Source organism: Syzygium oleosum, unplaced genomic scaffold (genome assembly GCF_021117445.2).
Source record: "Syzygium oleosum isolate NSW1041296 unplaced genomic scaffold, Sole_v2.1 Sole_v2.05, whole genome shotgun sequence".
NCBI classification, from domain to species: Eukaryota; Viridiplantae; Streptophyta; class Magnoliopsida; order Myrtales; family Myrtaceae; genus Syzygium; species Syzygium oleosum.
In genome coordinates this window covers 8,912,197-8,926,839 of record NW_026607489.1, presented here as the reverse complement: position 1 = coordinate 8,926,839, position 14,643 = coordinate 8,912,197, and the positions used below count along the sequence as shown (strand labels likewise).

Genomic DNA, 14,643 nt, shown 5'->3' with positions numbered 1-14,643 from the left:
AAGGTACGCTTCTTTATGTGGAGTGTGTGTCAAAATGAACTACCCACAAAAGAAAACTTGTATAAACGGACGAGCTTACTTGACCTAATCTGCCCCCCTTGTCAGCAAGCCCCAGAAACGGTAGAACATCTGTTTTTCCTATGCAAATGGGCAAAAATTATATGGGCTGACCCAAGAATCAACATTGACACGTCTTCGCAGAATATTATAAGAATAGACAAATGGGTATTTGAAGTACTGACTGGGGAATCAACAATTCCTACACGAGAATTACTAGTGAGCGTCCTGTGGTTGATATGGAAAGCCAGGAACTCCTTTGTTTTTTAAGCACACAATCCAATTCCCTTGTTGGTTGTGGATGAAGCCTTCGCGATGGACAGAGGTCTAAACATTCGGTCTCCAAATATAAAAGCGAAAGGAAAGGATGGGTCTTTTTCACCTGCAAAGTGGAGGCTGCCGAACCAAGGCTCGTGGAAGCTTCACGTCGACGGATCATGGATAGACAGCATTTCAGAGGCCTCAGTTGCCGGAGTATACAGAAATGCTCATGGTGTGCTCGTCGATGACTTTGCAAAGCAAGTCCGTGTTGAATCAGCTTTAATGGTGGAAACCCTAGCTACTCGCGAAGGTCTTCAACATTTGTCAGAGGTGAAGCTGCGAACTGATCTGAGGAGTGCTTGCTTTGATTTGCCAATAGAACTCCATAGTGATAGCTTATCAATTGTGAAGCTCTTGTCAAGTGAAGCCCATCAGGAATCTCATCGAGGATTGTAAGGGCCTTTTGGCCTAGCTAAAGGGTGTCAAGATTGTATTCTCTCCACGTGAAGATAATGGTTGTGCAGATGGGATCGTAAAGGCCCTTAGAGGATGAGTTTGGTTCAGCTTTGCAAATGGGCATTGGGGGAATGCAAATACCTTTAACTTAAAGCTCCTTAGGGAAATGCAAATTGCGTTTGATAAAAAATCATTTGTGGAGTTATTTTGGCCCAAGTAGTATTTGGCAAATCTTATTTTGCAAAGGGCTTTGGGATTTTTTTTATTAAAAAAAAAAGCTTACCCTTTACCGGAGCCGGCGATGGGCTACGACCGTCGGCGATGGGCTACGACCGTCGGCGCTAGAGCTATGGCCACCGGTGAGGGTCACGCGACCCCAGGCGATGGAGGCCTGAGGTCGCACGACCTCAGGCCTCCGTCGACTCGGTCGCACAACCCAAGTGGCCCTCGCCGGCTGCCCTCAGCCCAAAGGAGATGAACAGTCACGAGAGGCAACATTGGAATATTAAAGAATTAGTGAGGGTAGTTTGAGAAGAAAAAAAATTGGTTTCGGCATTAGGCAAATGCTTAAAGCTTAAAGCCAGTCCGAACCAGCCTTGGGCTTTCAGCATTTCCACTGCTGGCTTTCGGCCGAAATCCCATTGGAAATGCTCGCCAAATGCCTCAACATTTCCTCAAGGGGCTTTCGAGGCCGAAAGCCTTTTGGGAATGCTGAACCAAACTCACCCAGATTAGGCCACCTCCCTTCTAATTGGCTGTCTAAGCTCTCCCAACCCCTTTGGGATTTGTTATGTTTTGACATTATTTGTGGATTCCAGTTCTGTTAGTTAAATGAAAGTGGGCCGTTTTCGACCAAAAAAAAATATGGACAAAGGCAAAGAATATTAGTGACCTATGTTTTTTTAATTCAAGGCAATGCTCAGGTTCTCCTTCCTCTTTTTGTGGATATACTGCGTGGAATGTGATCTAGGGTGTCCCGAAGCAAGGAATTATCATTTTTTTGATATAAGCAAAGAATTATTCGATTCCTTTTTAAGATGCAATATATATATATAATTGATGAGTCGGTCTTTAGGAAGCGCTCCAATGAAAATTTCACAAATTTAATTAGCTGTTTATTTAGTTCCCACAATTAGACAATTGTGGTAACTATCGAAGCGCTTCATAAACAGCCTTCTCTGATGATCATTAGAATTAGAAAATTTTTAGAGTTCACATTTTGATTTTTTAGAATGTTGCGGCGCACTCAAATTCACTTTTTTTTTAAATATAAAATGCTTTAAACCTTAGAAATAATTTATTTAAAATTTTGGTGGTAAGGAAAATAGATTACTTTAAGACTTTTTAGAAGCCCACCGTCCATTCATGGACATTTTGATTTCCTGGATTGGTGCTATCCAATGTGCAAATCACAACTCACCTCAACGTATTATTTCTTTATTCAGTTTAATTTTACAAATAGAAAGAACGAAAGATATGGATAAGTAAATTCATATAATTTATTTTATGACTAGTTAAAGTAGAACTTTTTAAAATTAAAATAACTAATAACACATAAAAAGGTAGCGATAGAAATTTCATATTACCAATTTTTCCGTCCCCCCAAAAAGATTGAAAAGGTATGAAAAACTAATTACCGTTTACAATCCTAACCAAGACACACAACCAGTTAATTAAGTGCCATAAACAGATTCTGATAAATAAATAAAAAGTGCCATAAACAGATTAAGAATCAAAGGAAGCAATAAAGGAACAACTGCTGTCACTGTAAAAGATGGGGAGAAGGAACTTACCTTCTTTTTCAATGGCTTGTTAACGTTCTTGAGAGTTATTTCCGGAATTTCTCAAAGAGTTGAAGGAACACCCAGTCCACACCCTTTTAGGAAACTAAAGATTTAATCGTTCGGGACGAGGTATATTGGTATCATCTTGCATCTCACAAGATACCAAGTTATTTATTACATATCTCGATAAGGTAATAACGAATCTTGACTTTTTTTAGTTATTCTTGATCTTGAGGAAATAATAGCTAGGTTGCTTGCCTAGGGCTTTTTTATTTTTATTTTCGTTGATCCCGAATTTTCTCCATTTCAATGTAACATATGATTTGATTGTAGTAAACTGGCGCCTAATTATGGCATTTATGATGACATGAGTTTCCAGAATGCCTTCAAGAAGTGCTTGACTTTGGTAATTGATGAGGCCTATTAATTTCACAAATTTAGTTTGCTGCTTATTTAGACAATAGTTCCCCCATTTAGACAATAGTGGTAACTATTGGAGCGCTTCACAAATAGCCTTCTCTAATTCTCACAAGAATTAGAGAATGTTTGGAGTTTACTTTTTGCTTTTAATCTTGCAGCGTACCCGAATTCACTTTTCTAATGTAAAATGATTGAAACCTTTGAAATTTATTTTATATTGACATTTAGATTCTTGTAAAATATTCTCTTGATTTTTTGAAATTATTTTTTAATTTTGGTGGTACGTAAAACAAATTGCTTTTGACATTTCAGAAGTCCGCCGGCCATTTATGGATATTTCGATTTCCAGGATTGGTGCTATCCAATATGCAAATCACAACTCACTTCAAATGTATATGTCATACTGCAGACATCAAATATACCACTCAAAATTTTCATCGATGGTGGGGAAATCGTGGTAGTTCCCCATTAACGGACAAAATCTCTCTAGATAGTTTAATCCCCAAAATTGATCTCCACCCAAACTGGGCTCGCACCTAGTTACCCTCTTCATACTAATCTCTATTAAAATAATTTATAACATTATGCCCAATCGTTATTATTTAAGATATAATCTAGCATATATAATTAAAATCCAAACATAAGCTTCGTGCAATCAACAACTAATTTCTCTTTTATTGATTTGTTACTCCACAAATTTAATCTCTCATGGAGTTTATATTGAAATATTGATAAAATATTTAAATGAAGTTACTAGAGTAACGTAAAATAAACATATTTAATTTACAACTAAATTAAATTAAAACCCGAATGTTAAAAAAATAAATTTTTAATTAATAAATAAATAAAATGTTAGATTATTTCCTCATTACAATTAAATTTACAAATTGACAAGAACAAAAATATGTTGACATATTATTTCTTTATTAAGTTTAATTTTACAAATAGAAAGAACAAAAAATATGGAAAGTAAATTCATATAATTTATTTTATTGCTAATTAAAGTAGAACTTTTTAAGATTAAAATTACTATTAACATATAAAAAGGTATTGATATTGTGACATTCGAAAATTTCGTAACAATAAGTAATTGACGTTGGAAATTTTCTATGTTCGAAGATGATATTTGGATTATAAAGCTAAGTATTATTTAAGTTAATATTCGTGCGGACGCATAAAAAATCGTTGTTGGATTGTAAATCCGAAGCGCGGATTCGGAAACGTAATCGCCCCGAGCTCGTCGTAATTAAAATCTTAAACGTTGTTGTGTGCGATAATCGTAGTGCGGTATTAATTAATTTACAGTTATTTTAGGAATTTAGTGGGTAATATTATTATTGGTTAATTTTGGTTAAGTAGTGTTAGTCTTTTATTCTAAATTGCCGTTAAGGAAAGGGGGGAGATATTCTCTCAAAATATCTCTTCTGGACTCCTCTTCTCTCACGTGACTATTGAATGAAAGGTTGACCGAATGCCATTTGTCCCCTTGAGCTAGACACCTAGCCTAAGTAATCATTTTCCTTGGCCACCACTCCTTTCCTGATTTCTGACACCTGGCCATGATGGAAAGAGAAGATGCCACCTATGAGTGCATTGTAATTATCCACCCCTTCGTCTACTTTTCTGTTTCATTTATCTGGGTATCACCGAAGGAAAATTTTACCAAATCGTAACTCCTTTCTTCACTTTTTACTTTCACCATCACCGATCCAGAATTTTCGAGAGAGCTTTAACTTTTGGGTGTTCAAATTCTGCCCAAGGTAAGTGAAAACTCTAGGTTTAAGCTAAGTAAATCTACTTCGCACTTTTAACTTGGTTGCTTGAGAAAGGTTATTTTGATGTGCAATAGTGAGGTTGTGATGATGGTTGAATCTGTTTTGCTGGTTTTGTGTACGTTCAAATAAATGTGATTTGTTTCCTTAAAGTATGGTGAAAATCGGCAAGTAAAACGATTAAATCTGATCGTGTAAGTGTTATCTTTGAGGTGATTGTTGGATTCTTCTTATTGGTTTATGTATGTTTAAAAAGGGTAGAAAATCGTTTTACTGAATGTGAAGTATATTATGTGAGTAGGAATGATGATTCTGTATATCTTTGAAACTGCTCAGACTTTACTGTCAAAAAAATATGGTTCTGTATACTTTTTAAACTGTTCAGACTTTACTTCAGAGTTTACCGCCCAGACTTTACTGCTCAGACTTTTCGTTCAGATTTTACCTTCAGACTTTAGCCTTGTGAGTTTGAACTTGCTTGTGAGTCTGAACCCGCTTCTGAGTCTAAATTCGCCCGAGTCTCGAACCCGCCTCGAATCGACCCGCTCCGAGTTTGAACCCGCCTCGAGTCCGACCCGCCTCGAGTCTCGAACCCGCTTCCGAATCCGAATTCGCTTCTAAGTTTGAACCCGCTTCGAATCCGAATTCGCTTTTGAGTTTGAACCCGCTTTTGAGTCTGAATTCGCTTCTGATTCTAAATCCGGTCCTGCTTCTAAACTTCCTTCTGAGTCTGAACTTGCTTCTGATGACCGAATCGATTTTACTTCTAATGATCCGAACTTGCTTCTGATGACTCGAATTTGCTTATGAACCCGAATTTGCTTATGAGCTGAGTTTGCTTCTGAGTTTGAAATGTATTGCTTCATATTTAATTGCTCGGATGATGCATTTCATGATTTTAAAGTACAAAACAGTGATGGCACGGTATGGGACGGGCCAAAGCGAACTTTTGCATATAAATACTTGGTTGTCATTGCTTGCATGAGAATAATATTAATTCCGTCGCCCATTTAGTGGTGTGTGACGATGCCCCGTAGGTCGGGATGCCCCGGGGAGTGTTTCGGGATGCCTCGGGAGTCGAGATGCCCCGTTGGTCGGGATGCCCCGAGTGTGTGCCGGGATGCCTCGGAGTTGAGATGCCCCATTGGTCGAGATGCCCCGGGAGTGTTCGGGAGGATGAAGTAATGAACCTAATCGCATGAGCATAAATGTTTTACTTCATATGCTTGTGGTTGAGTGAAAGTATTGTGAAATGTGGCTATGCATACTGTTTATTATGCATGTGGTTATGCCAGGTGAAGTGGTAAGCTGATTTTCCTAACTTAAAACTAGAGACTTCATTTATTGGGCCTCGGCTCATCCCATTATTTTTCAGACATGTAGGAATGGACAATCCGCTACCAATGCTTGCTGGTTTTTCCCTAAATACTATGAATGCTAGGACGTTGATATGCTTGTCCCGAGGGCGGATATAGTTTGTACTAGATGTATATCTACTATATGGGTTGATGTGGGATAAAGGTTGATATGAAGGCAACGACATCTATGACTCGTTGTAAAGTCTACTTTTGTACGGGCCGTCTTTGGAGTAAATTGTAGTATGGAGATAGGCAACCTCGACCTACGCCAAATGTTTATTCTTTGTGATTTTATGATGTATTGTCTAGACTTGTAATTCTCACAAGTGTTGTTAATGAGAAGCAAAAGTATTTTGACAAAACTTGTTCAGACTTTGACTTCCGCTGGCCATTTTATTAATAATATTAATTGGTACGTGTTGCGCGTGACGTTCTGGGGCGTCACAGATATAAATTTATATTACTATTTTTTTCTTTCTCGCCAAAATTTAAAATATTAAATAGATCGAAAAAGTTTGAAAAACTTTTATGTGAGTTTACATTTCAACATTTAAATTTCATGAAAGTTTCAAGTACTCTAGCTTTTGAAAAAGTCAAAATGCATGAGCCGTGAGATTTTGATTAAGAAAAAAGTAAAATGTAAAAATCACTCCAAATGGACCTAATTCCTAATTAGTAAAGTAGTGACTTAAGAAGAACTCACAAAATGATATGTGATGCTATATTCTCATATCTCCTATTATGTGATTACTATCCGTTTATGCGTACCGTGTCAATAATCCAACATATTTTCTTAGTGGCATATATCTCTAAAGCTTTTACTATTTTGCACGGAGGCACCATTTGGAAGTAGTCTTGCTTAAAATTAATTGCTCTGATATGTGGTGTAAAGTGTGCTAGAAAAAAAATCACTTATATGCTCCATGCATTCAATTATCCAAACATGCAAGATATAGGTCATAAGAAGTAAAACATGTAGCAAAGAAAAGCATTGCATAGGTATAGTTTAGTTCTATAGAAAGAATAGTAAGATTAACAGTGACATATAGAGTTTTAGCGGTCACCCTCGGATTAAGTTTAATCATTGAACAAGAGCTGGCATCTCGTCAACACAGCACGACAATACTTAAGACATAGAGTTGTTAAGAACTAATCAAACACCACGAGACACAAAGAAGTTATAGTCATGGTGCTGAAACTTGTGTTCCTTCAACCAAAACCAAGCGGCACGCTGGTATGAGAACATCATCTCGCGATCGAGTGTCTTTGGATCGACCCAAAAAGCTCCATGCATCTTGTACGTGCTCATTGCGAATGGAGGAATTCGGATTTCATACATCTTAGAGTCACCACTTTTTAGAGCTTTAGATTCGACTTTTGGCGGGACGATGCATTCGAGTCTTTGATTGTCTTCTGGTATGACATTTTCCAAACCTATGCATCATCAATAATTGCCGATCACATTCCTTGAAGAAATAACAAAGCTTCTAAGAACTTAGCTAGTTAGCTTATTGTGCGCCTTCGGAATACGCCAAAAAAATTGTAGGAATACTATATCTGGAACGGACATGAAGTATTCGTACTTTTAGAACATTTTCAAATCATAGTACTACAAAAGCTGAATGATATATTGACCCATAGATGAACTTTTAATCTTTGAAAAAGAGTACAATGAGGTTGTGTCCATTTAACTACTTCATCTATCAGAACTCAATCTACAGAACTAATTCACATACTTCACTAGATAAATGCTAGGCACATCAGATCCTTTCAAATCGTACTTATTGAGTGATATGAGAAGTTTCGGTAGAGTGTTGTTGGGGATTGAGCCCCATAGAGTGGTTGATTAGCCTGATTAAGCACACTATATGAAATTGTCACGTCAACTGATAGAACAATTTAGTCAGATTTATTAGGTAGCATTGCGCATATGTTTAAGCTAGGGAAGCTCGAAAAACATGACATTTGAGAGAACAAAAAAGTGCTACAGATTAGGTCATGTATCACCGCAAAGCCGCGATAAAGTAGGTATGCAATGAAACTAATCATGAACATAAGAATGAGAAAATATACACATTAACTAGTTACTAGTCTGCACGCGCATGCGGGGAAAGAGAGAGAACAAACCCTGAGTAGACCATGACAACATGTGATAAGTAAGGAAAGATGCAGATAACTCCTTCTGGTTTCTCATCACCGGTATCTGTATAATCGGGTACCTGACAATATAAAGGACCATACAATATTTTGCTCGGCATTAAATTTTAAAGCAACAAAAGATGAAAGAGTTCAGTCACAAGAATCAATTAGTTCATTAGGCAATCCTTCCTTTTATCTTGATACTAGATTACCACTAGCTAACTAGTTACTCTTGCAAGTGAAGAGATAAGAGACAAATACATACCAAGCAATGGCCACCCAACTGTATGGAGTGAGGTCTGTGCTCTCGAAAGTTGTCAAGCCAGGATACTTCTTTGCCAGCTCTTTAATCTAAATTAAGAAAGATTCCGCCATTTACAAAAACCATATTGAATTATGACCAAATTAAAGTCCTCATCATTTCCTGGCAAACAAAAACATTTATTCATGAATTTTAAGCAGATCCAAAGGTTTGCTACCTTCTTAGTAAGGGGGACTCGAGCATATGGATTCAACACCTCATTGTATTGAACATACAATTCCCCGTGATGATACTCTGGCGTTTCCTCTGTCTCTGACCCTTCTTGAATGCCAAAATCAAAGTCTGAAAGTTGCCAACAAAAATTCAAAAAAAAAAAAACACTTCTATGATTCAATTAACAAAAAATTATATTAAAAATCCAAAACCCATCAGCAAGAAGGTAAGTAGGATTTTGCCTTGAAAGAGATTTTTGCTGAAGGAGTCGGTGCTCAGGACTTCTGAGGATCCGCTCCTGTTGCTTCCATCACTCATAGCATCATTCTCATACTCCATTGAAGAACCCTCCCCAGAAAATCTTCATTCATCAACCATTTGACATAAATTTAATCGGCATTATAGGATTATTTGCGACCGTTCTTGAAAAAGCTATACGTAATTCTGAAAACAACTATTACATCTAAGTACTTAATTTTAATCTACTTTGGCAAATGTAACAAAAGGGTCGCAGTCGAACAGATTTAGCAGAAAGTAAGTATCACTAGAGACCTGAAAGGCGTCGGAAACTTCTGGTACGTGAACACTTGAATGGCTGATAAGGAAGGGAAATAGTATTGCATCACCGATTCGCCACAAGGCAGTACTATCGGAACGCCCACACCGTATGCGCTCCACTCCTCATAAGCTTTCCAAAAATCACCAAGGCAAAACGAGTCCACCAGGTCTTTCTCATCCGATTCGCTCGTATCTTCCGCATGGCTTGGCTGTGGAGAAAGAATTACATCATTAGGATTTGTTTTTCTAGTTTTCTAGTCACGTCCAACACAACCTAAGACGTATAGGGTCTTGTCATGTTCGTGTCGCAATCTTAGGAAATTCGTGGATCGTCTTGCAATTGAATGCGACAAGCTTATCACTGCGTGTCAAAACAATTAGCTGCGTCGAGTCAAGGCTTTGCGCGACGTAACCTCTTCATTTTGGAGTCGTGAATCGAAGCATTCCTCTATTTCGCTAAAACATATGAAAGAGAACAATCGAAGCACAATCTTAATGCCCATCAAATTCATATCAAGATCATAGTGAATAACCCAAACAAGTAAATTGAATCGACTAAAATTAGTATATGATAACTATTCTGGATATAAATCTTTGAAAATCACCCAGAGAAAGGGAACCCCGGTTTCACAATCATTATATCGTTTCTAGGAATCATTCAACAGGGTATACTACTTCCAAAATTGAACCAAACATCTCGATTTAACCAAATATTGACGATCGAGGACAGGATTCGGTTATCTAGCCTTTTCATTCAAAATTGATTTTTACCATTTTGGTCCCAATTTCATTCTTTTATTATTATTATTTTGGTCAATGCCAACACTTATACTAAGGCTCTGTTCGTTTCGCAGAAAATGTAACATTTCTAAAAAATGTTTTCCAAGAAATCATTTTCCAGGATAATAACAATATTTTTCGGTATTTGGTTGAAACCTGAAATGAACTAGAAAATATTTTACGCCGTTTGATTTTTTGATTTGATTTTCTAGAGAAAATTACCAAAAGTGCGAATTTTTTAATTTTTTTCTTTTTCTTTTATTTTCCTTTTCTTTCTTTTTCTTTATACTTTTTCCTCGGCCGGTCACTGGCCACGACGATGGCTGGCGACCGGCCTATGGCAAGGCAGAGATTCGGCGAGGTCGAGGTCGCTTGAGGTCAAGGAGGCTCTAGCAACCACGGGCGAGGCTCGAGCCTCACCCAGCTCTTCGGATCGGGGTTCGACCTCGTCAGAATTTGATGAGCTCGAGCCTCGGTGGCCCGTGGCAAGGATTGAGCTCGCCCGTGGCTGGTCGCCGGCTACCGCCATGGCTAGCGGCCAATTGCTAAAGAAGAAAAAAAAAAGAAAAAAAGGAAATAAAAAAAAAGAATAAAAATAATTAAAAACTCAGTTTTTTTAAAAAAATAAAAATAAAAGTAAAAAGCGGAAAATGTTTTTTCTATCTGTGAAAAATGTTTCTAGTTTATTTTCCATGAACCAATAGGCGGAATATCTAGAAAATGCTTTCGTGAAACGAATGGAACCTAAATGGTGATGGGGTTTGGTTTTTTATAAAATGTCCATTCTATCTCAACGTAGGGTATAAGAAGTCATCAACTCAAATAAACAACTAATGGCAAGAGCAAATTTCTTAATTAATTAAGGTTGAGTTTATGCGAACATGACTGTTTCAGACAAAAAAACAAGACAACCTTCCATAGATCTATCTACATAGGAGAAACACCCAAAACCATCACCGTCTGAAAAAAAAAACTAAAAATGTGAAATTCAACAAAGAAAAGAACAGAAAAGAAAATGGAGAGAGAGAGAGAGAGAGAGAGAATTACCCTAGGGACCTCCTTGACTGGAACAGTGGGTATCACTGAGACGGGAAGACACTCCATGTTTGTCCGATCCTTCAAATCTGGAACCAGTCTCAAGTCCCAGCTCGTTGGTGCCATTGGTATCAATCTCGATCTCTCTCTCTCTCTCTATCTCTCTCTCTATCTCTCTCTCTGTCAGTGCCTCAACTGATACAGAGACTGTAAAAGAGAAGCTGCCCCTCCTCTTCAAGCCTTCAAAACGCTTCCTGGTGTCTGCAGCAGCAATGACGTGTGTGAACGAGTGGAGTGCCAAATGTCATGGAGGGTTTAGCCAATGCCCTTGAAACCCATTGAAGATTGTTTTCCATTTTTAAAACTCAACATCTCAACTCATTCATTGATTCCTTTAAATTTTTGGATATTGGCATCCCTTTCTTGCATCTCCCTTACATGGAAAAGAATTTATGACAAAAGATAAGCATGCTGACCAACTCATCGCTCAATAGGATTCCTCTTCCTATTCTCATTAATTTGCTTTCCAAAATCTCTAGATACGGTCCCAATATCAGCATGCATTGATATCATATACGTCGACCATTATCTTAGTATGATGTCAAACAATAATGGTCATGATTACGAGTTTACATGGGAATTGGTTAAACTTGTCTAATTCTCTATTATATAGAAAGATTTTGGATTTCAATTTCGAACTTTCACAAGAAAATTTCGTGCGTGCACTTGGAAGTTCTAAGATGCATTTTATTGTTTTTTACAATACAATGGATAATATCTTGATCTAAATCAACTGAAGTAATTTCGATGTGATCTTGAAATCTCTCATGATTTCTTAAACTTAGTCTATATCTCTCTTTATTCGACAACTTGATTCATCTTTCCAAATCAGATGAGATCTTGAATATACTGATTCCTTTCAATACTTCATTTTTATTTTTTTTTTTTTGTTATGAGTCTTATTTCCATACGCTGCTCGTGAACACTATTCTTAATAGTTAACAAGAAACTTCGAATTTAAAGATAATGGATACGAATGTCACGACGAAAAGTTAGTGCATCAAAAATTATTACGTTTCTTTAATTTATTTGTCAAGTAAGAAACACCCTAAAGGTCGTCTTTAATAAGATCAATAATGAATTCGTACGAGTAGATTTTAGATATTTAATTGTTGCATATTACCCTTGTGTTTAAGAGATTTTTGCGTGCTCCATGAATTATTTTTTAACAAAAAAAATATATTCAACCATGGAATCAGTCCTCCTTTTGGGTGTCGCGACCTACCCGAACCGATCGGATTTAGGCCAAGAGGTATTTGTCAAGGACCGAGGCACTCCCGAGCCTCATACCTCACGCGACGAGAATTGTCTAATTTACATATTCGATTGGAGTTGCCACTAGCCATGATCAAGGGTCGGCTAGAAACCCTAATCGAGACGCGGGAGTGTCGTCTCGATACGTGCGAAAATCAGAGATTCCAAAATTCGGGAACTTGATTACACTAGCGATCTACTAGTACCCTTTCGGTACCTAAACTTGATCACTCGCAAACTAACGTACCGGGCAGCCTATCGAAAAAGTTAAGATTCCACCTAACCGTTCTAAAAATAGAAAATAACAATCAATGTATTAAAAGTGCGCAACTAGATAATCATAAAGAAAATAAACAACCAGCAACCTAACATCGTCTCTAGAAAGGAAAAGACAATCAAAAGCCCTAAAGAAAAGCCCTAATTGCTTATCCGATTTTTGGGAATTTTTTTAAGGTTTTCTCAATTTTTACAAGTTTTAAACTAAGTCTAGAATGAGAAAAACACTAATATCTAGTGAAATTAAGCCCAAAAAAGATTTTTGAACATTTTCTAATTTTCTGGATTTTTTGGAATTTTCTGAATTTTTCTGATTTTTTTTAATGTTTTTCAGGCTTTTTAATATTTTTTGGATTTTTAAACATTTTCTATTTTTTTTGGAATTTTTAATATTTTTGGAATTTTTAAATATTTTTTAATGTTTTTATTAATAAAATAAGGATTCGGAGCGGATCCCCTGACCGATCCGCCCGACCTCTGACCCGGCATTCCAACCCGCCCGGCGGCCCGGGACCCCATTTTCATTTCTTTTCTATTTTTTTTCTTTTGATTTTCCCCTTTTTCTTTTGTTTCTTTTCTGTTTTTCTATTTTTTATTATTCTTTCCTCCCCTACGTGCTTTTTCCATGCACGTGAACTTCTTCATACAGTTCACCACCGAGACTTCTTCTTCTGCTGAGACCACGCCATGACCACTTCTCGGCCTCCGACCGACGGCGCGCGCCGCGAACTCCAACGACCGACATTGGGTTTTCACTCTCACCGCTGACCGCCACACCCAACGAACCGTCGGCTAACTCCGGCCACGAAAAAGGACACCGGCGACCAAACACTGATATCGACTTCCATTTTTTATATCTCGACATCTCAACCACATCTAAAACTCTAAATCTATACACACATAAAACACACAAAACAAGGATGGGAAACTGACCACGGCGGCCTCTAACCGTGGGCATCGCTCCGGCGAGAGGAGTGAGTCTCCGGAAGGTGCTCGTCCACGGCCGACGACGGGGATCAACAAGTATGCCACGAAATCACACAGAAACATAGATAGCTTGAAGTCAACAACAAGACTAGAATAAATCGAGCATATGACAAAGTTCTAGAGTGTTGATTTCACAAAAACAGATTCGGAGCTTCACTTAGACATTTTATCGAACAGCTTGTAGGCGAATACAGGCGGAGGCTCAAAACTGAGATTGAGGGCCATTTTTGGCTCAAAGATGATATATAAAGCTCTAATCAACCCTATCTAGACACGGGTTCAACTCGGCTTGCACCGAAACGCCAAAGAGATGTACAACCAGGTTCGACGTTACAAAGCTTAAGTGGTCTGGTTCGGACATTTGATCAAACAGGTGTGGTGCAGCTGAAAAGTGGATCGCAGATCTCATTTTGACAAAGTTTATGGTCGATTTTCGACATACAACTTTAGAAAGAGTTTACTAAGTGTCAAACAAATGTTAGCCTCCGTCGACGGGGCCGGGCGATCACCGAATGGACTCGGTGTGCCCGGCACCCAAGAGGCAGGGGAAGGGAGGCCGAAACAGAACAAGACCTTATCCGGGGCCTACCTGGTTCGCGACTGACTCTACGGCGGCCGACGGCTTAGCCTCCGACGGCAACTCAGGCGGATCACTGGCGAACTAGCGACTCCTCTCCGGGCTCTCTTTCTCGGTTCCTTCTGTCTCTACCGCGAGGAGCTCCGACGTCCAAAAATGAGAGAACGGCTAACTCCGGTATTCGTGGGCTCTCAATGCACAGCGGAGAGGGCTCGACGGCGATCGGGGCGGTCCTCCAACGAACGAGCGAAGCTTCGTCTTCTCTGATTCCCCTCCAGATCTCTCTCGGTGTCTCTCCTCTCCTTTTCAAAAACTCGCCCCCTCTCTGCTTCACCCCACTGTCCCTTTTTTTTTTAGTATGTGCAGAACGTCCTCTTTTGGTGAATGGACTGCA

General features: G+C 38.4%; 1 protein-coding gene and 1 long non-coding RNA gene across 2 annotated transcripts; both read right to left on the bottom strand.

The window, feature by feature from the left end:
- Positions 1 to 184: 184 nt before the first annotated feature.
- On the bottom strand, positions 185 to 781 carry LOC130138303 (uncharacterized). The gene is made up of 2 exons (XR_008816710.1): positions 440 to 781; positions 185 to 365 (listed from the first exon to the last, which is right to left on the bottom strand). It is a non-coding gene; the product is annotated as an uncharacterized LOC130138303 (long non-coding RNA).
- A 7,330-nt stretch (positions 782 to 8,111) lies between these two features.
- On the bottom strand, positions 8,112 to 11,221 carry LOC115681620 (uncharacterized). The gene is made up of 7 exons (XM_030605619.2): positions 11,108 to 11,221; positions 9,275 to 9,489; positions 8,965 to 9,083; positions 8,727 to 8,851; positions 8,513 to 8,598; positions 8,236 to 8,327; positions 8,112 to 8,149 (listed from the first exon to the last, which is right to left on the bottom strand). The coding sequence occupies exons 1-7, from the start codon at positions 11,219 to 11,221 to the stop codon at positions 8,112 to 8,114; spliced, it is 789 nt and encodes a 262-aa protein (XP_030461479.2).
- Between the last annotated feature and the right edge of the window lie 3,422 nt (positions 11,222 to 14,643).